This window comes from Sturnira hondurensis, unplaced genomic scaffold, assembly GCF_014824575.4.
Source record: "Sturnira hondurensis isolate 20B ecotype Veracruz unplaced genomic scaffold, ASM1482457v3 Scaffold0021354, whole genome shotgun sequence".
Taxonomy (NCBI): Eukaryota; Metazoa; Chordata; class Mammalia; order Chiroptera; family Phyllostomidae; genus Sturnira; species Sturnira hondurensis.
The window spans coordinates 7,969,677-7,993,133 of record NW_028093985.1 but is presented as its reverse complement, the minus strand read 5'-3'; the positions used below and the strand labels follow the sequence as shown (position 1 = coordinate 7,993,133).

General features: G+C 36.0%; 1 protein-coding gene across 5 annotated transcripts in view; it reads left to right on the top strand.

Moving 5' to 3' along the window:
* The window catches only part of SSBP2 (single stranded DNA binding protein 2), a 249,637-nt gene that overhangs the window by 201,013 nt on the left and 25,167 nt on the right, over nt 1-23,457 (top strand). For 3 of the 5 annotated variants that reach the window (XM_037032099.1, XM_037032102.1, XM_037032101.1), the window contains 3 exons: nt 2,380-2,471; nt 8,269-8,317; nt 21,568-21,603. In XM_037032099.1, the coding sequence (XP_036887994.1) occupies nt 2,380-2,471; nt 8,269-8,317; nt 21,568-21,603 (177 nt within the window). The remainder of the gene's footprint in view (nt 1-2,379; nt 2,472-8,268; nt 8,318-21,567; nt 21,604-23,457) is intronic. The other 2 variants (XM_037032103.1, XM_037032100.1) reach the window with 1 other exon arrangement.

The window sequence follows — 23,457 nt, the reverse complement described above, 5'->3', positions numbered from 1 at the left end:
TAAAGGAAACTATTATGCAGTGGGAAAAAATCTAGAAAAGAAATGTGCATACTCTGTCAGGGAGTCATTGCATAAATGAGCAAAGTAACTCTGTAGGATGGAGAGAGCTCAAGGGAAGCTGATGAGAAGAGAACTCATTTAAAGTTGATCCCTCATTAGTGGTGACAAGAAAGAGTTAGCAGCTGTAACTGTTGAGCACCAGGTATCGTGCTTCTAATACACCAAGCACTGTCATAGGTGTTTTATATGATTTCATTTCACCCTCCAATATGCTAAGAGGGGAAAAGATACAGATAAGGAAATTACTTTTCAGATAAGGAAATCAAGGTCATGCGGATCATCAGGAGAATTGCTAGTCCAGGATCACTTGTATAGGAAGGGGATCGGAGGGAATGGGGCAGTGGCAACAGAGATTCAAACCGATGTCTTTCTATGTCCAGAGCTATAAGGAAAACTGACGTTTTCCTTGATAATATAAAACACAGATCTTCTAAGACCAAAGCTGAGGGGTGGCTTTTCTCCTGAAGCATTTCTGTTACAGATTACCACTCAGATTTTGTTCACAATGACTTTCTTCTCAGGGAGTCCTTGCCGCCTCCACCATCTTGATCCAGAGGTTAAGGACATAGTTGTGCCCTTACTCAAGGACTCAAAGTGTGGACATAAACCATTCTACTCTCCCACAGCACATAGAATCAAGATGTTTAAATAAGATTTCCTAAAAGCAGAAGAAATAACCAATGAGAAAAGCATATAACTATGTAATCTATTTATAAACTGGGGTTTACTCTCTGGAGTTAACAGACTTTCTCTCATTGAATGTCTCCTTGTCATCTTAGTATCTACACAGAAGGGCACAGGACATGAGTTAACATGAGTGCAAATTTGTATTGCTTGTCTCTTAACCACAAAATGAATTTGGTAGGTTGTAGGATACAGTTAGAATAAGGTGAAGATGGTAAGAATTATAGGAAATGAGGGCAGGAAATATAGGCTGGAATGAACTGGGAATAACCTCCTTGAGCTGTGCTGAGGAGTCTGGCCTTTATTGGATAGACACTGTGCGTCTTCATGGCTTCTATGTGACTTAAAGACTAAGTTTTAGAAGCATAGTTATGGAGGGCAGTATGGAGAATAGATTGGGAGGGGAAGAGGCTGAGTCGAAGAGACCAATTAAGACAGTAAAGTAGCCTCAGTAAGTGACAATTATTAGTGGTATGAAGGAGAATACTACTTCAAGAGCTGTTTCACAGGTAGAATCAGCAGGCTTTGTGGCAAATCACGGAGATAGGAATTGAAAGAAAAAGAAAAGACAGCAAAGCTCCTGGAGAGTCTTAGCCTGGACCATAGAGTGGAGGTCACACCACAGAACCGAGGGAGGCAATATAAAGAACAGTCATGAGAAGATAATATGCGGTTTACTTTTAGTTATGTTTAGCGTAAAGTGGTAACAATTCATGTGAAGTTCAGCATATGAGTTGTCTAGGCACTTAGGAGATCTATCATGACAAAATATAAAAGATTTGGGATTCTAACATAAATAGTTGTTGGGCTAGTGGTAGCAGATGAAATTACCCATAAATGTGCATTTATTGAAATAATAAGAATTATTATTCTTGGAATATTTAAAGAATGCTGTGGCTAGAACATTATGAAAAGCACCATTTAAAGAGTTAGCGGAATAAAAGGAGCCGGCAGAGAAGACAGGGACAGTCAGAAAAGTTTGAAGGCACAGTGGTGTCAGGAAGCCACGCATGAAAGTGGTTGATCGTGACAAAATATATCAACATGATGTGAATCTTAATCTGTTGGCCCTTCAGGACACTAAAGTAGGCTAATATCATGTAATGTATGCATACGTATTCTGAGTTTACTTTAGTTTTCATGTGTTTTTGTACATTTGTATTAGTGAATTTCTGTGTTCAATAAATTATTTTGTGAACAGAAGTTTGCATTCAACTTTCTTATATTGGGGTCACCTAGGGTTTCTTTTAGACTTTATGTAATTGTTCTGGGCCTGACAATTATAAACATGTTGACTAAGTTTTTGCTTTAAAAACAGTTTTGAATTCGTGAAATGTTGTATTTTTAAAAGTTCACTGTTGTACAGCTTTTAGGAAATTCATAAAAATATATTAAATATCATCGTAACTATATCTTAATTATTTACCATGTTACAATGATCTTACATATTCACATAGTTTTTAAAAGACACAAACCAAAGTAATTGTTAAAATAGAAGCAAAAGTACAAGAGTGGACCCTTCAGAGAATGAATTGCACAGGCCTTATCCAACCGGGAGTTATGTAGGGAAATCATTAACCTGCTCTCCTTTCTTTCCCCCCTCCTCTTTGGTTTTGTTTTTTTGTTTTGTGGTAGTCTGACCCTTGGTTATCATTACAGAACTATGGAGGTGCAATGAGACCCCCACTGAATGCTTTAGGTGGCCCTGGAATGCCTGGAATGAACATGTAAGCAAAATGCCGTATTATCCTGTTTAGTAAAGTGCTTTAATTTATGTTTTTAAAAGTCACACTAAATTCGTGAAACAGTTTGAGCCTCTCAGTTTCTGGGTAGTGTACAAATGGACTAAACATGAGCTGTAGTGTTTGCTTCCTTTCCAGAAGATATGCTCTATGTTTTTCTTCCTTCCCTTCACCCTTTACCTTTTTTCCATATTCAAATGCCATAAATGCCTTTTAACCTGTTTATTTTTATTTTTTATTCAATTATTGTAAAAGTGAGGTTTTTTAAGCATGCAGAATGCTGACACCAGCACCATGACTTAACTGTACAAAAGTGAAAAATTGAATACTGGTAACATCCTTTCAATAGGTACCTAGCGATTCCTAAGAATGGCATTTTTCAGCTCACATATGTGTCTACTTTTGCTTTGTTGGGCTCACTCTCAACACAGGAAACGTTCTCCCTGATAGTGTCATCTGTATTAAAGAACTCCCATGGTATAGGATGAGTTTCCTTTTGAAAATTCAAGACACACTTAGATAGGGAGTAAACGAAGTGTTTGGGGGTTTGATTGTTTTTTCTGGAAAGGCCTTTCAAGCCCAAAGACAGTAAGTTGTTTCTGTTGGCCAGTATACTGCAGTTTGTTAAGGAATTTTTATTGGTTTTTATCATAACTTGCCTTCAAAGTTCCCTACCAGGTGCTTGTTAGTGAGTTTGATTAATTGACTAGGGGATTAAAGAAAGCCTACAAAAATGATGAAAATGTTGCATATAGGGTTGTGGGTAGTCTCTTCTAATCTGTTTTCCATCCATCCATGGTTGGGTCACTTACTTATCAAATTGAACAACTCTGCCACCATTTAGTGGCATTGAAGATAGACTGTAAGATAAGCTCTTATGATGTACACAGGGATTTTCGTGAAAAGCAATTTTGCCTAAAATAGAAAATAGGTTAATAGGTGGGTATCAGCCAGAGTGAAAACTAACAGAACAAGGGGACAAAAGTAGGTCAAATTTTCCTGTGACATCTTTTCACTTTCAAAGTAAAAATGGATAGACATGAAGTCTAACTTTTCTTAAATTCCTCAAAGGCTTAGCCTTTATTAATGGTTCCTACAAAAAGGAGTTAGTGAAATTTTGTGCTAATATCAAAGCTGAAGTAGGATTTGGATATGGATTTGGATTTAGTAGGATTTAGATATGTACATAAAATTTACCTACCTGAGTTGGGTAAATTCTGACTTTAAAACTTCAAGGAAAAAAATTTTGAATACTATGTATACATGTAAGGAGTGTACATTTTGAATATCACTATCAACCCAGAATTATAATTAAATATTAAGAATATATTTAATAGTCCTTTATATATTACTCTTCTTATAATTAAACAAACACACATACAATCATGAGACCAAATAGCTGCTTAAATTGTCTAGTTCTTTTATTACATACACTTAAATAGATACATATGGGTGCATTTAAATCCCCAGACTATGGAGAATAAAAATAGGGCTGAAAATTTTAATACAATTATTTTTGTTTATTTAAATTTGGGTTTCTCATTTAAATATCTAATATACTTTTAAATATTTTCATTATGTAATATTTTACTACTTATATAATTTCTGGCATTTAAAGAATCTTTAAGTTTTACAGACTCATATTTTCATTATTTGCTAATATTAACTTTTATTTGGAGTCTTACATATTATCTTCTGTTTTCTGTAAATTAAGATTTCTTCAAGCGCAATGAAAATGTAAATATGTCCACATTTATAGTTGTAAATACAAGATCTATCCATAAAGTATTCAGATACATACTATGAAAAATAGTGACATTTATTGAAGAAGATACTAGATACAAGGTTCATTGCATATAGGACAGTGATGCCTCTGACCCTTCAAAGTAGGCACCTTGGGACCTCACACAGTTCTCCCAATCGCCATCAGCTGCCCCATCATATTATACTGAAGGTCATTGATGGTCTGAAATCTCTTCCCTTTCAAAGGTGATTTTAGTTTTGGGAAAATCCAGAAGTGGCAGGGCACCAAATCTGGGCTTCAGGGAGGCTGATCACCTGGGTGATTGGAAGTTTCACCAAAAAATTATGCACGGGAATTGATGTGTGAGCAGGCACATTGTTGTGATGAAGCTGCCGATCACCAGTTGCCCGTAGATACAGACTTCTAAATCGTCCCACTAGTTTCTGTGGAGGAGTGTTCAAGCTTAACACAAAATTGGATACAGCTTTGTTGCTCTACTCACTCAGTCATTTTTAACACGATAGCCACAACAGTGCACATGCTCATTCAGTAGTGTCTACCGCCCCCACTGACTGGTACAGTGAAGTGCTCATTGTTCACAGATGCACATTCCAGTCCACTCGCCTTGGCTGCCAGGTTACATCAATGTTGTGCAAACCATTCTGATTATATTAACAACACCTGGACTTTTTCCAGACAGACTTTGTATGTCCCTCTGACAGAGAAAGTTCTGATGTATGGAAGATCAAACCAGAGAGAATGATTTTTGTATTGATACTGACCCCGACAAAGCAAAAGTGAATTTAAAGAGACATTTTTTAAAAGCCCTTATGATTATTTCCATTGTACTCAATAGAGTAAATGTTACTGAAATTTACTTTATTATCTTTAAAACAAAGTAATTCTTACTGTGTTATGATAAATAAGTATTTCTACCTGGTATTTGTGGTTTTCTTCATGTCACTTTTCACATGTTCTGTAACTTAAAAATTATAGGAAATGGCAATATAATAGTAATAGCTTAAGCTACTTGAGTGTTGAATCAGAAGGGACCTGCCGGAGAATCATTATCTGAATTAGTTGTCTTTATCTTATCACTTCTCACTTGCCATGAGAGTTTAACAATAATGGAAAAATATCAAAACCCTGGTCACCAAATTAATTAAATACTGAATTTTAACTATCTCTTTATTGAAGAATAAACCATTTGGGATAGAATTTTAATAATTTTGTTGTTAAATATTGGTTGCCTCCAAAAATGGTTATTCTGCTATAATTTTTATGCTTTATGCTCTAAACTCAGGATAAATTATTTATAATATTATCTAAAAATTAAATAATATATACTTTTATTGTTTCTGTAATTAGTATATCTTTAGAAGTAAAAACTTAATGTTAGTCTCAGTAATTTAAAGTAGAATTTACAAACCACAGCCACAATGTAAATATTTTCAAATGCATTATAGATTGCTTTGAAATGAAGCATTGCTAAATGAACTATATTTTTACCAATTTTCAAAGAATTTAGAATTCAGTATTAAAGCACTTCTAATGGAATGTTGTATACTTTGCTATTTTATAGAAACTAGACAAAGATATGGACAAAGATATGTTCTAGATCATATCTTATAGAATTATAAATTTCATTTAGTTATTATCTGGAAATAAAACAAAGGCGTATTACAGAAGAAAAGAGGATTTTGCTCCATGGTAATCATGGTTACTTTAATTCCATCATATCCATACCAAAATATATATACTTCTTTTAAAATCCATTTTCTCTTTATTTTCAAATTAGGCTAACCTTTATCCTACTTCCATCTATGCTTATTTAGAAATTTTCATTCAAATCAATGCCTATGTTATAGTTCATAGATTATCTTCTTGATGATGCTGATGGTCCTCAAAAGTGGTAGGAATTACTAAGACTGGTAGTTATTTTAATAAAACTGCTCATCACTATAACTCACATTTTATTTAGCACTTTGGTGAAACTTTAAGTGTTTTCAAACACAATGGTAAAGTTGGGGAATTTTGGCTTATCCAAATGAATATTTAACCAATCACATTACAATGCAGTTTAATGTGAAATATATAGTGTACTGAGATTAGATTAGTATTTGTCAAATAATTGCAATGCATAAAAAGTATTTTATGTTACTTATATAAATTTAACACTTATTTTAATGTTATTTAATAGTGCATTTAATTAAGTAAAATGTTTAACATTTAATATAGCATGTTAGTGTAACATTAAACAAATTTTAAAATAAATAAAATATATTCAATGTATCTTATTCATACAGTTCTTATTCAAACATAATGTATAACGTAATTGTATACATTTTTGCCATTATTTGGGTATAGTATTTTTATGTTGTTTTAAGATAGGTATTCTCAATTTTTTTACTGCATTTTATTTAACATCACACAAATCAAATGTTTTACCTGATTAACATATAGCTATGTTTTACCTCAGTTTCTGACATTAGGCCATTGAATTCTATATGTAAAATCAGCTTTCTAAAGTGTCCCAATAATTAATTGTAAAATCATCATCATCACCACCGTCATCACCTTGGGGAAGCAACAATCTCCAGAGGCCATCAGGACAAGTGCTCCTCGCCTTCTCCCTGTGTGCAGTATTTGGACCAAGTCCCCTGTGGTGTCCTGTTTCCCCCTTCTCTTCCTCAAGCAGAATTGGGAACAGTTGCACTTGGGCATCCTAATAAAGACCAAGGGCAGACTAGTCATGCCATTTCCTATTTACGTTCTCAAGGAATCCGAAAATAAAATTTAAAAAACTTGAAATATTTATTTTAAATATATCAAGTAAATATGGGTAGAGCTAACTTGGACAGCCTCCCTCTAACATTTAGAACTTTAGGTTTAAGGTACCTACAATAAGAACAAGGAGATTTTTAGTTAAAATTTTTTATCACAGTTAGAGGGAAAGGTGAAATTTTGAGTGACCCTCGTTGCGGAGGACCGGCTGAGAGTAATCTGCTCTTTATCAGGCAATATTTATTCAGTTATACTTAATACTAAACAAGACAAGGGACCTTTCTGACTTAATTAGGCATTGATTTTAAAGCAATAGGATATAAATCATTCTCCTTTACCCTAAAATTAAGTAATATATTGATGTACATTGATACATTACCTCCTGTTTTTCCCAAGATTTGTAAGAAATATGATTCCTTTGTTTAATAAATAGTNTATCACAGTTAGAGGGAAAGGTGAAATTTTGAGTGACCCTCGTTGCGGAGGACCGGCTGAGAGTAATCTGCTCTTTATCAGGCAATATTTATTCAGTTATACTTAATACTAAACAAGACAAGGGACCTTTCTGACTTAATTAGGCATTGATTTTTAAGCAATAGGATATAAATCATTCTCCTTTACCCTAAAATTAAGTAATATATTGATGTACATTGATACGTTACCTCCTGTTTTTCCCAAGATTTGTAAGAAATATGATTCCTTTGTTTAATAAATAGTCAAGAGTACTGAAAGATAGATTGATATATAAATGTACAATGTAATGTGTGATAGTCTGAGATTTTTCAGAAAGAGGGCAAATTTATACACCTTTTAGAGCAATCACTTTTAGATACTAGTTTACAAATAACTTTATTTTGAGTGAGATACAGGGGGCACTATGTAACAAGATTATACTGTATAGTATCTATTTCATAATTAGTCCTTTTTACTCCAATAGTGTGCTTTTATATGATTTTGATATATGTATCTGCTATAGGTGATTACAACTTTTATTGGTTATCACAATAACTGAACTTAATATCAAACTTAAACTGCTCTTATTAAAAAGTTTTATTTGGAAAGAAAATTGCTTTGTGAAGTGATAAGTTTTTGATTTAAGAATTGAAAAGCTGTGAAAATAAATGTAAAGAGTAATTTCATTATTGAACAGAACTTCACGGTAACTGAACTATGTGAATATTTTATGACTTCTTACAGCTTATTGTGAAACATTCAAAGCAGAAGTTAAAATTCATTTATCATAATGTCTTATAGGGGTCCAGGTGGTGGTAGACCTTGGCCAAACCCAACAAATGCCAATTCAGTGAGTATATGTATTTTTAAATTTTCTGTGCACTTTATAGCTTTTAACATCAACAGAAATTGGTGGCTTTGGAAAACCCTACAATTGGTTATATTATTTTTTAAGTAATTATTCAAAAGTATATATCTTGTGTACGTTCTTTTAAATATTCATAACTGTAATTTTTTCACTTCAAGGTCTAATGTAAACACACATTCTCTGTAGATTAGCAGACCTCCCAACATATAGACAGTATGATTTTGAGTCTAGTGCAGTACCCTCTATTTGTCATAAAAGGATCTGATTTATTATAAAACGATTTGATCTTCTAAAATCACGCTATAATCCCTAATTTTTCAGATAAGACCAGTCTCAGTCAGGGTTACTGTGATTTCATTTGCTGCCCTAGTTCCACCTAGGTTTGCTCCCTCACTGGCAGAGGAGGCCAGTGCACATTTGCCTTGGGCCCGTGTGCTAAACTGCCACCCTCACACATCCATCCCTGTGTCTGACATCCCGGGACTTTCCTTACATGTTTTGTGGCAGTGGTTTGACCGCACAAATAGTTTTCTCTCTTAATAATGTCATATAAAGTACACACAGGCTGAAAATTAAGCTTATAATCTTAAAATTAATATGATTTTAATGTAATGATCCTGGAGGTGTTTTCTTCTTCTTGACTTTGAAATCTTGTGTTCCTCAATATGTGAGAGAGGTTTACTGTGTACATAAGTGTAGTGTGCACACTGCACAAAGGTGCCTGAATCAAGGGAGTCAGCAGGGGGCTGAAATACAGCTTGTGAAGTCTCTGAATACCTGCCCAGAGGGGTTGCCTTTTGCTGATACACACTGAGATATCTTCCTCATTGGCTAGCAGTGGCCTTAATGCCTAATAAGCATGAAACTGATTAGTGTATAAGGAATTTAAACTTCAAGAAAATTTGAAGTGGCATTGTATTGCATGCAGAAGAATCAACCTAAATCCATTGCTATTCTAAAGCAGAAATCACTTTCCTCTCAATTAAGTAATTGCCATATTTTTAGGGAGAAAAAATTAATTTATATTACCTTCCTCCCTTTTAGTTTCAATAGCTATGATACTTGCTAATTAAATAAAATTATTCATAGTAGAGGGAATGATGATGTTGCTTCCATTTGGCTCTTCAGTGAACTACTTAATCTTAACAAATCTTTCTAAGATACTGTTTTGTCAGATTATCTTATAATGTGAACATCTTTGTTCCTACAAAATTCTTTTAATTTCCTTATATGCTTTTGAATAATTCACATTTCTCTTTGCTTTTTGCTGTATGACTTTCAAATTCATTCAAGATTTCACTTTAAAATTGCATCTGACTACCAGCTCAATATACAGAATTTTCACTCTCCATTAAAGTACCTATAAATGTACATAAACATGTTTATAATTCTGAAAACTCTGTCAGTCTTCCTGTTGCTAGAGTCTGAAAACAATTTATAGTATCTGCATGTCTGATGAAACCAGATTAAAAAGCACCATCGATGGTCCCCCTTAACTGTGTAAGTCTTCCCACCTAGAAGCACGAGAACTTTTCTTCCTCCCGGTCAGCTGGGCAGCCGCCTTCTTCTGCCCAGTGTGAGCAGCCACCGTGCAATTTATACCCACCACTGCCTCCCTCTAGCAGTACCTCCTTTTATACTCTCATCTGAAAACTATTATCCCCCAAAAACAACTGAAAAAAAATGAACAGAATTTGATACTCAGAATGGTGCAGAGTACCTAAAGCCTATACTGTAAGAGCAGTAGAGGCAGAGATGAGAAATGAGTTTTGCATTTTGATGATTTTTAGTTTGGGGTACTCATCTCTTCAGGATTTCATAGAGCCAAGTTCTGTGGCTAGGAGAATATGCTGTATCTTATCAGCAGCTCTGTTATTTCAGACCCTAGAAAACACTAGGAATTACAGTAGGAGCTGTGCATATCAAACTTGCTATCCTATGATCAGTCTAAAATAAACATTTGCTCAGCACACATGTAGGAAAGTATTGGAGTTGAAACAATCTCTTCTGTTAATAGGTACTATAGGTAGGTACAGTCCCTCCCTCAAAAAAATGGGAATAGGAAACCCAATTTGCCTCCTCACACAACCACATCAAAATTACAACTAAAATATAGAACAACTATCATTCAGAACCACCAAAAATTTAGCTGATGGAAGTCCTACGACTATGGAATTAAAGAAGAAACCACACTGAGACTAGAAGGAGAGGAGAAACAGAATGTGCTGGTCCCACACCCACATGTGGTAGACTAAAATCAGGAGGTATATCTCAGCAGTGAGGGATTCTATCCCCAAACCAGGACCCTCTTTCCCAGGATTCCAGTGCCACAAAATAAGTCTCCATAGCTTCTGACTATAAAAACCAGCAGGGGTTAAGACTGTGGAAGACAGGAACCTCTAGGATTTAAGTCAAAACTCTGTACTTAACCATCTCAAGCAGTTCCTCTTAAAGGGCCTGTGCACAGACTTACTTGGACTCACCCCCTCTGAGCTCCAGTACAGGGGGAGCATATTGAAAAGCATCAGAGATATATGGAGAGGAATCAAAGTGTCTGGCATCAGGGCAAGAGTCGGGGGGCAGCTTTCTCTTAGAAGTGCTGGAAGAGGCCATTGTTCCTTTTCTGAGCTCCCCACCCGCCACCAAGCCCCCAGGCAGGTTCCATATCTGAGACTCCATCAGCCTTGACGACACTGTTTACTACGCCCTGGTGATTTCCTGAGGCCTAACTCCACCTGATTTCAGGCCCAACAAAGCTGTTTCCAGTGGTTTTCCATACAAGCGTCTTGTCTTGGTCCATGCTTCAAATTTTCCTGAGTTCTATCAAACAAGCAGCAGCTGGCTTTGGTTCACAGCTTGGCCTCACCAGGCACCTCCAAGCCCAGAACAAGTAGCAGCCATCAGCAGATCACTTTGTAGCTTGTATCCTATGTGACCCTGGGCAAAAGACAGATGGTGGTTAACCTTGGACATACCAACAGCAATCAAGTCTCAACTATAACAGGAGAATATACACAGCCCACATGATGAGTATACCTTGAGTACCCAGCTTGGGTAATAGGGGATATAGTGCCAATGCACCCTACAGGATACCAAGTACATTAGGCCAATTTGTCAATCCTGAGAAACATAGCAGCACTAATACTTATAAACAAATACAAGGAGGCTGCCAAAATGAAGAGACAAAGAAACATGGCCCGAATGAAAGAACAGAACAAAACTCCAAAAAAAGAACTAAACAGAATGGAGACAAGCGATGACTAGATGCAGAGTTCAAAACACAACACTGCTTATAAAGATGCTCATTGAACTTAGTGAGGACCTCAACAGCATGAAAAAGATGCAGTCAGAACAAAGGATACACTAGTCAAAATAAAGAACAATTTACAGGAAATCAACAGTAAAGTGAATGAAGCCAAGAATCAAGTCAGTGATTTGGAATATAAGGAAGCATAAAACAACCAATCGGAATAGCAAAAAGAAAAAAAAACTTTAAACGAGGGTAGTGTAAGGAGCCTCTGGGACAACTTCAAGCATACCAACCATTCGCATCATAGTGTGCCAGAAGAGGAAGAGGGAGAGAAAGAAATTGAAAACCTATTTGAAAAATAATGACAGAAAACGTACCTAACTCTGTGAAGGAAATAGACATACAACTCCAGAAAACACAGAGAGGGCCAAATAAGATGAATCCAAAAAGGCCCACACCAAGATACATCATAGTTAAAATGTGAAGGCTTAAAGACAAAGAGAGAATCTTAAAACCAGCAAGAGAAAAGCAGTTAGTTACCTACAAGGGAGCACCCATCATGGATGGAACTGGAAGCATTATGCTGAGTGAAATAAGCCAGGCAGTGAAAGAGAAATACCGTATATCATCACTGTTAACAGGAATCTAAACAACAAAACAAACAAGCAAGCAAAATATGACCAATGACACTCAAATATGGAACAGGCTGACAGGGTCCAGAGGGGAGAGTGGAGAGAATCATAGGGGAAAAGGGGAAGGACTCACATGAACAAGTATAAAGGACACATGGACAATAACTAAGGTGGGGGCGGAAATGGGAGGGAGGTGGGGAGCACTGGGGGGCAGGGCTGGGAATATAAGACAAAACTGTACTTGAACAAGAATTACATAAAAATTAAAATTAAAAAAAAGACTGTCATTTGATTTCTCAAAAGAAACTTTGCAGGCTACAAGGGACTGACAAGAAGTATTCAAAGTAGTGAAAAGCAAGGACCTGCAACAAAGAGTACTTTACCCAGCAAAGCTATCATTTAGACTCTAAAGGCAGATAAAGATCTTTCCAGACAAGAAAAAGCTAAAGGAGATCATCACCACTAAACCAGAATTATATGAAATATTAATAGGTCTTCTTTAAGAAGAAGATAAAAATATGAACAATAAAATGGCAATGAATACATACCTATCAACAATTAAACCTAAAAAAGTAAACAAGCAAGCAGAACAGAAACAGACTCATGGGTAAAGAGAACATTTTGATGGGTGCCAGATGGGATGGGGTTGGCGACAGTGGGCAAAAACAATGGAGGGATTAAGAAGTACAAATAGGTCGCTACAGAACAGTCATGGTGATATAAAGTACAGCACAGGGAATATAGTAGCCAAAGAACAACATGCATGATCCATGGACAGGGACAACACTGTGGGGATTGCCTGAGGGAGTGGGGGGCTGGTAGGAGGGGGGAAATGGGGAAAAATTAGGACAACTGTAATAGCATAAACAATAAAATATATATTTTTAAATTTTGAATAGAGAAGGAAATAGGGGAAGACCTACATTCTTCAGCCCAGAAAGTGAAAGGGATCATCATCCAGAGCACAGAAAAAGGAAGAACATTCAGAGATTGTTTTCAGTCTCTGAAAAAGATTTATTATGAAAACAAGAAAAAACATCATAGAAAACTGATGACTTTCAAGCAAAAACAGAGTTTACATGAAACAAGCAAAAAGTATTGAAGAGGGATTTTTTTCCCTAAATACCATTGATTATAGTAGTGATAACTCATGTATAATATTTTGAATTTCAAATTCCTTAGGCTTCTTGTCCATATTTACTAACACTTCACTTTGTACCAGTACTGGGGGTCTGTGGCACCTCAGGGAAGTATATTAAAGTGGTCACTTGTTTTGCTTTGCTATTTTCAAATATGTTTCACATACTATTTTCTACTTTTAAATGTTTATATTGAAGTAACTTCAGATTTATAGAAGAGTCGCAAGAAGAGTAGAAAGAGACCCCCACATACCCTTTGCCCAGATTCCCAGGTGTTTAAGATTTGCCACATTTGCTTCATGATTTCCTCTCTCTGCATATACATAGTTTCCTGAACTATGAGTTGTATTTAAATTGTAGGCATGATGACCCTTTATCCCCATACTCTTCAGTGTGTGTTTCCTAAAAACAGACACTATCTTTCATAAACACAGTATAGAGATCAAAGTAGGAAAAGTAACATAGATGTTATTCTATTTTCTAATCTGCAGTCCTTACTCAGATCTCACCGATTGTCCCAACACTATCCTTTGTAACAGAATAAAAACCCAGTTCACTTGTCACATTCATCTGTCATGTTTCTTCATCTACTTTAATCTGGAACAGTTCCTCAAGTTTTCTTTGTCTCTCTTGCCCTTGCAGTTTTGTTGAACGCAAGCCAATTTATTTTGCAGAATGTCCTGCAATTTAGTTTTATCCACGATTCCCTTATGGTTAGATTCAGGTTATGCAAAATTGGCAGGAATGCCACAGAAGTAAAGTCATTTTGTGGTTTTCTCAGTGCATGATTTTAGGAGGCAGATGATGGTGATTCGTCCCCTTACCTGTAATGCTGACTTTGATCACTTAGTTCCGATGGTGCCAATCAGGTTCCTGTCTGTAAAATTAATTCTTCCCTCTGTAATTATTAACTTGCAGAGGCATACTTTCAAACCACAGTAAGTATCCTCTTCCTCCCAATACTTTCATCTGCTATTTTTTATCAACTGATGATTCTTGTCTGAATCATTGTTTTACTACATTGGTTGCCAAATGGCTATTTACTAATTCTATCTTTTCTTTATCACTTACTAGTTCACTTTCTACTATAACAAAGAGTTTTTCTGTCTCATTCATTCATTCACTCATTCATTCATATCAGATGTACTCATGGATTCCTATTTTATTCAGTAGGTTTTATGATTCTAAAATTATTACAGATTTTCTCAGTAGGAACCTCTTTCAGCCGGATCACTTGTACATTTGATATGTCTTCTTTATCTTTTGAGCATCTTAAATTTTCCTAGCCTTAGCCCTGGAAACAGCCATTTCTTTTAAGGAGCCCTGGTTCATTTTAGTGGAGAGTGGTATTTAGAATCCATCAGAGTAATGTAGCTTCTGTACCTTCTCAACCAACACAACTAGAATACAGATGTATATATGCACGCCTACACACATCTGTATCTTTCTGTATCTATATGTACATGTAAATTAAAACCATGTATACACACCAGTGCTTCATTTTCAGTCAAACACAAGAGTTTATTCTAGACTTTCTACTTTCTAAGTTTGTAATTTCTCTGAAAGTGAGTGCTCTACCTACCATTATCCACATTGTATTTATTTGCTTAATCTTTATCCAGAGTTTTCTCTTGTAGAAGTGTTTTGATCAAAAATATTTTGGCGGTCATTTACATGGCAATATGAGAAAGATTTTAAGGAAAATTCTTGTTTTTAGTTTGAAATAAACTGATTTTGAATTTTAACTTTCTTTAATCTGAGCTTTCTAGTATTGGCCCCATTCTTATTTGAAAATTTATTCACAACTCACGAACTAATTTTTCTCTTTTATATTTTTTACAAGTTACTACACGCACTTGAGTTTAGCTATACAGCAAATTCTAAGAAGGTACAGAAAAGTATTCAAACTAGGTTCAATGTTACTAGGTCATGTATCTGAAAAGTCCAGGTATAAATTTGCTTTGGGGCACACTTATTTCCAAGGATTCAAATAATGTCATAAAGACCCAGTCCCTACTCATTGCTTACCTTTGTTCCCCTTGTCATGGCAAGAAGTCTGCATGAAGCTCCCGATTTATATCCTCAAAGCTCCCAGTTGAGCCCAAAGAGCATGACTCTCCATCGGTTAAGCACTGGTAGTGGGAATAACTAGCTGAACTGGATTTGCTTAGCTCAATCATATGCTCATTCATAAACTAGCTATGTCCAGAGTATACGATGATGTATCAGCCAAACCAAGGCCATGTGCTCACTTTCTGAGCCTCATTTAAACCACATGGAAAAATAAGGGAGATATGGTTCACCAAAGGAAATTCAAGGAATTGTTAGCAGAAGGGATAAACAAAACAACAAATGTTGAACATAGCATTGCAGCAGTCAGCTCACTAGTTTGACATAAAAGAAAAAGGAAGCTTCTATAAGGAAGAAAAGTGAACTTCTATTGCAGTGATTAACCCTAAGTGAATACACATGCCTTACTCCTGATAGGTTCTGCTCTGTGCATACAGATGCTCATGTAGAAAAAAAACTAAAAAATAATAGAATATTTTCAACTTTATAGTGACACTGCTAATGTCTTGAAGTTGCCCTCCCTGACTTCTAGTAAACTACTGCTTATAAAGTATTAAATATCTGAATTGAAGAAAGCTACATAGGTAAATATTATTAAGCATTAGAAAACATCTAGTTACTCTTTCATTGCATATTTTTTAAACATTCATAACATGTTTATTTAAAGATTTTATGTATGTATGTATGTATGTATGTATGTATTTATAGAGGGGAAGGAAGAGAGGGAGAGAAGCATCAATGTGTGGTTGCCTCTCATGCACACCCCCAACTGGGGACCCAGTCCACAACCCAAGCATATGCCCTGACTGGGAATTGAACCAGCAATCCTTTGGTTCTCAAGCCAGCCCTCAATCCACTGTGCCCAGACAGGGTTCACTGCATATTAATGGATATTTTATATTGAGTATGGGAGACTTGAAGGAAGGAGATTAATTGCAGTAGAGAAAATCTGGACACTGGAGTTGGGGCAAACCTTGGACAAATATAAAGAGGAAAAATGCAAGAAGTGTTTGAAGAATAATTATTAGGGAGGATAGATTGGGAATTGTTTGTGATTTTTCCATAAAGGGTAATAAAACTGAAAATAATTAAATGTATAGAGGGCTTTGAACATTTGAGAAATCTGTAATTTATCATCTATGTGGAAGGAAGGGTGTTTTAAAAAGATGGTATATTAAATGGCTCCAATAAGGAAACAAAATTAGGAGATGATGGTAATAGACGTTATAAAATGTTATCAGAGCCTGAGGCAGAGTGGTGATAAAAGGAAAGGTGCAGAGACATTTCACAGATGGAATCAAAAACACTTGGCAGCCTGTTGGCTTTGGGGATAAAGAGGAGGAAAAAGTTGAAAGTGGCTTTAAATGTTTGCATCCAGTATCAGGGAGACTAAGAATAATACAAACTGAGTAGAAACACAGTAAAAGAAGGAGGTTTAGAAGGTAGACGGTGAGCTTTGGTTTTGGAGTGTTAAATTTGAATTATTTGTAGAACGCCACTTCAGTTCTTCTACGATGCCTTGTGCGTATTTCTTTAACTGTACTTTACACATCATGTGATCACTTAAATCTGTAACATTCAGCTTCTGCTGAGTCCTCATGATGCTTGACCAGCAGTTTTTTCACTCTTTCTTAACTCAGTTACCCTTTCTGCTCTCCTTATCCTTAGCCTCTTGCCTATCTGCTAAAATTGTCTCGTATTTTACAGAGAAAAAATAAGACCATGAGACTCAAATTTCTTTAGATTCTACCCTCCACCTCCAATATTATCAGACCGTTAGCCATCTTTCTTTTTCCTTGTCTCGGAAAAAGAAATGTTTTTCTTATGCTAACTTTTTAATCTATTCTCTTTATATCTTGCTCATTCATTCTTCCAAAGGAGTCTTCAGTCTTTCTTTCCATTGACAAGAATGTTCCTCTAACACGGCTCCCATGAACAAAATCCCCAAACATCCTTGAACCCTCCCCCTTCCACTCCTCTGGAGTTGGGAAGGGGCAGCTGACAGAAAACCACGCTCTACCCTTCCTCAGTCTCAGAACACGTGCATCTCTTGTACTCGTCTCTCGTACGTCCACTTTCTCACCACCATTCGCTGGACAATGAACTCCTTGGCCTTTCTGCCTTTTTCATTACTGTAAGTAGTGCAGTGCCTGAAACATACCATAGCAGCTGATAAAGATTTATTGAATTGACTTCTCAGCAGTTTCGATTCCCATGAAAGTCCTATTCTGAAGGTTACTGGTGACCTATTTGCCAACCAAACACAATGACTTTTTCCTATTCTCAATCATACCCAACTTCTGAAATATTTGTCACTTTAATTTTATTTTAAATAGGTGTTTATTTTTCATTTTAAAAATCTTTCTTTGTTTTTATGTTTGTATTAACTTACTTCTTTGTATATTGTATCCTTATATGTGTCCCAGAAAAGCTGAAAGGCTTGAGCCTGACAGGACTCAAGGATGAGCCCAGTGTGGACATTTTCTCACCAATCTGCACTGCACACACTCCCTGCTTCATAAAAGTCTAACTTGCTTAACTTTTGTAAGATATTTTCTCCTGATTTTCCTTTGGTCACATTCACACTTTCTCATTTGGTAATGCTTTCTAATTTCAACCCTGAGTGTTTTTCTTTTATTTTAACATTTTTATGTGATTTCAAATATCACAATATCTAACCGAATCCTAGATCAAGTACTGTGCCCAGCGCAAAATGGATATTTATTCAATTGAAGTTGTAGCGCTAGTCCTAATTTCTGATGAGCTCTAGACCTATGTTTCTAAATACCTGCTGATCACATCTGCCTCAGTGTCCACTGGTGCCTTCAAATTCAACATATCAGACATTTCTTCTGGGGATTCCTGAATTCCCTGTTTATAAATCAGTAGCACCATCATCTACCCCCTCACTAAATTGGAAACCTAGGAATTACCACAATTGTTTTCCTTTTCTTATCTGCCTCACCCAGTTTGTTGCCAAGCCCTGCCTAGTACATTTGCCAAAAGTCTCTCAAATTCTCCTTCTCCTACTTATCTTAATTGATATTGCATAAAACCCTCTTTGTCATCTCTTGTCTAGACTGGTTACAATAATCTCCTAACTTCTATTCATATTCCATGATGCCTCTAGTTATCTGTCGTACGGAAACATGGAATTCAACATGTCTCTCTAAAATCTGATCTCCCTATTTCCTACCGCTTAAATTCATTCACAGTCTACCATAAACCTCAACATTTGTTACAGCCCCTAAAAGTCCCACACTGCAGCAGCTGTATAAAATCACATAATCATTTCCTTAATAAACTATTTCCTTTCCCTTTCTTTCTTCCTTCACTCCCTCCTTCCCTACCTAGAGTGCTGTTCTTTGTCTTCTCAGTGGTTGCCCACTCACTGTCTGTCTCAGCTGCCCAGTTCCAATGTGTCCTCTGTACCCACATAATACTTCTACCTACATTGTCATATTTTACGTCTCTCATACTAGGGGGATTTTTTAGTGTTGTCTCTATTCTTAGAAATTAAAACACTTATTTCTGTTATCATTATTAATGATTAACTTTCGAGAGTGCAGGTTCAGTAGAGTACGAGGGTAGGAGTTTTCCTTTCAATGAGGACATCAAGGAATGTGAAATAGAAACAGTGACTATGAGCCAAAATTAAAAAGCTTTACCAGGGCAAAAATGGAAAGAAATTGAACCAGATGAGAGAAGTTTTTAAGTATTTTTAAATGTTTATTATATTTAGCTATAGTTGAAGGAGCTATGGAGAGGGAGAAATTAAAAATAGTAAAGGAGTAAGGACTTAGGATGATTGGGACGAGCTAGCTTTGGAAGCAAACAGATGCTTTTTTCTACCTGAGATGAATGGATAACAATTTAAATCTGTAAGTAATAAAGTATGGAGGTAAGGATGAAAGCAGAGCAAGAATTTGATGCCTTTAATGTGTAACAGAAGAGCAAGATACAAACTCAGGATAATATAGACATCATGAGAGTGAACTCACAAAAGTCAATTGTTAAATATTTGGGAATTTTGTGAACTGATTGTTAAATCTTTGGTACTTTGTAATCTGCCATGAGGGAATATTTACACCACGGAAATTGGCTACAAAGTGGGGCTTGTCCTCTCATGAGTTTGCAGGATTGACTGGCACACTGGGGGATGCTTCAGGGCTTCCCTAAGGGCTGGGCCAAAGTGCTGCTACATGTTGGTGAAGACTAGGCTGGAGCTGGATAACATGGTTGCATGTTGGACCTTCTCAAGCTTGTTTTGTGTTCTTCTCCAGGAAGTCCCTAGTGTAAAACAGAAAAGTTAGCTACAGAGTGATCAACAAGGTGGAAATTAATAAAGTAGGCTCTAGGATAATGAATTTAAGACATTGGAGAAAGAAATAGAATGCTGTCAGTGGCGTGGGGGAGGGGCAGAGGCAATTTAGTAGGAAACGGAAAAGTGGAATTAGTAAACATGGAGGGATTGTGATGGATAGATTCTACTTGAAATAGAGTGATTTTTTGTGAACATCATGAGGAATAAGAAATGTCAGGCAAGAGAGTTGTTTAGATCTTTGTGTAAAGAGTTCAGGATGTGGTCATACTCATAAATAGGAGAGAAGGAAGTGTATTATAAAGTAAAGGAAGGCAGTGAAGTATAAAATTCCAAAGATCTAAAGGGTGGTGGGTAGTTAGAGCAAATTTTAAAGTTGATTAGGAGTGGTGGTAGACAATAGAAAAAGGTGGAGGAACAGGAGCCAGTTACAATGAGATAAGTATTGGAGCCAATGGATAAATTGATCATTTGGAAAGGGCAGATGCACAAGTTTAAAATAATACAAAGCACAGGATGAATGTTAGATCATGAACTCCAAGGGGCCCAAGAGAGCAAAGTTGTCTTCATTCACCGAGTTGAGTAAACATTTACTGACCGGTACTCACGGTGGAAGTCGTCCTCATCACTAGGGACGTGGGGCACTCTGGGAATGGCCATCTGCGGGCCCGAGCTAGAGCTACCCACAGGCACACCAACCCCGGGCCTCAGATATGTGTGCTCTGTGCTAAAGCCAAATCAAGATCACCAATCAATGAGGAGAGAATTTTCAGATTACAGTATTAAAATTTACCTAATCAAAGACTTACTTACCAATGGACAACCATAGCTTTGTTGTACTTCCTTCTGGTTACTTTATGGTTGCATATTGTTTTCATGTTTAATTGCATGGAAGGTGTTGGGGGGAGAGTCACAGGTACAGGCACTATAGTCCTTTCACTACTCTAAATGCCCTGTGCTGGCCCTGGCTCTCCTGACTGCAAGAAGATAGAAATTTATTGGCTTTAGTGGCTTTTTTTAGAATAAGGCAAAAGTATCTCTCCTGGATGTTCAGAATCTTCAGGTGAGCGAGTCAGCTTGTGTGAAGGAAGGAAATATTTGGATTTAACTTAAATACCGACACTCAAAGAGGCTTATTTTTATACCTGTTTTTCAGTTTCTATTTTTAAAACTATGATAGCAATGCTGTATTAATGTATTCTAATCTCTAGAAAAGAACTTGGTTAAGAGCTTGATTTGAAAGGAAAGAGGGAGTTTGTTACCCAGAATTAGCAGTCTTTGGACAATTATATTAACAAAATCATTTGAATTTATTATATTACTTTCTACTAGTTAATTAGAAAGGAAAGGAGAAAAGGTGAGGTCTGTATATCAAGTACTGAATGAATGTAGTACTCTGATACCTGTCTTTAAGAAAAGATAAAGTATCTCAAAATGCACATAGATTAGAAGTTGCATCTCTTAAGGCTACTAATTTGAAAAACTCTGGTTTCTGGTTTTCGAGCTGCACAAATATCTATCTTTGTAATTACAGGGTAAGTGCCATTAGTATCGAGCAGTGAGTAAACTGACCCGAAACCAATATAACATAAAGCTAGCTGTAATTCTGTCTAAATTCCTCTTGACTAAAATCTCTTTTTGTAAATTCAATATAATATTTCATTTTTTCAGTTTTCTAGCACATAGATAAAAATGCCTTTATTCTTTACTACCCTTTGTAATACATTTAAAAAACTGATAAAAGTTAGAAACATTCATTTTAATCATTTTCTATACTGCCACACAAATTAAAAACTTTTTTTGTCCGGTTCATGTTCCAGATACCATACTCCTCAGCATCTCCTGGGAATTATGTAGTAAGTACATTCGGGTTTCTTTGCTCATAAGAATTGATGTTACATTTTATTTGGGCATTGAAATAGTTGTCCAGATGTTAAGAAGAGCCCCTGTGTATTGGCCAAGAAGTGAACATCTGACTTGTATTGAGTTGTTTTGTCTGCCAACCACAGTACATATGTTGATGTTCATTAGTGAAACACTTACCAATCTGGCTAAGAGAGCCCTGAGTACTGTGTCCTCCTTCGGCATGTGTTTCTGTAAACCAATACAATGCACTCTGTCCAATCATGAAGAAAGCCATCCCCAGTTACCCAGTGATATGCCTGAATTTGCAGTTCTTTGGGAGAATAATCTGCACCCTACTTCTCCGCTCACCACACAGAATCTAAGAAGACATTAAACTCTCCCAGTCAGAGAGAATCAGCAAGATAATGACTAGTAATGAGAGGGTACTTTTTTAGTTACGTTTTCATTCTTAGAAATTGAAAACACTTATTTTTATTCTTATTATTATTTGGTACCTGTTAAATTTTTTCAATAATTTATATATTCCTGAAGTCAAATTAGCAGATTTTATGTGAGCTTGAAAATGACCTTTTACGCATTATTACATTATAATCCTTGCTACATCTCAAAGCCATCATAGAACACAATTTGTTATTGCATAGAGTGGGACAAAAGCAGGATTTATGGTTGTGAGTATGTGAAACACAGAGTTCATTCTTATATTATTATTTATTAATTATTGTATTATTTTCCATATGAGCAGTTGTAAACCTACCTTTGCCCCATCCTACATTTAAGAGGAAATACCTAACAGAGAAGCAAGGATAAAATGGTGAAAAGGAAAATCTTTCCTGATGAAATTTTCAGAGGTGGTAGCTAATTGGAATAGGAAAAAAGAAATGCTTATGAATATCAATGAACACTTTACCCTCTGTGAAAATAGTGTTTTATGAGCACAGTGAAAAGCATACACTGCTTTGGGCCTGTGAACTCAGTGTTCAATGTTTCCTTAAGTTATACACACTAAGAAAGTCTCATTTTGTTCACACCTTCTAGGAAACAAAAATGAAAGTAAGAAAATTTGGGTAAAACCTGTTTTTTGTTAAAGTCACTTAAGAATAAGCCTGATATATAGTTTTATGAAATTGTAGATGTTTACTTGAATGAGAATTTAATAATTAGTCAACTATGCTACACACTCAGAATGAAGTGAAACTTTAGCCACATAATAGTTATTTCTGTCACTGTACGTCTGAGAAGTTCTGAAACCCATTACCTGAATTATTCATTTTGGTTTTTTGAGATTACTGAATAGTTTTAGAACTACCTAACCTCCATTTCAGGCTGACTGTGTAGCTTCAGCCTTGCTAAGCCGCAGCATTAGTCAACACCGCCCCTCACTTCTAACTGACGGGATGGGTGAAGGTACAGTGCTCCAGAGGTGTTGCAACTGGTACTGAAAGAAGAAAGAAGCAGAATCTATGTATTCTGTGAACATTTATTAAGTATCTTTTGGTTTTTAGTCTTATATTGAAGCCATTGATACAAAAGAAGAAATTACAATAAAGTAAATCTCAAATACACATAAATTATTTCTCTTCTATGGACTTGTAAGACCTTATTAAATAGTTTCTTCTCAACCTCATTATACCTGTGTGATTGACTCATAAGCAACAAATCAGTGTACAGGCTCATTGTTTGGGGGGGACTTGTCAAAACAATCTCAACATATTTAAGCTAAATTATTTTTAACATAAGATTGAAATGATTGTGCATTCAAAGAAAATAGATTATGGAGAAAATAAATTTCCTCTGTTATTTTCAAATTGGATTATTATAAACATGTCTGACTTTCCCCCCTTATA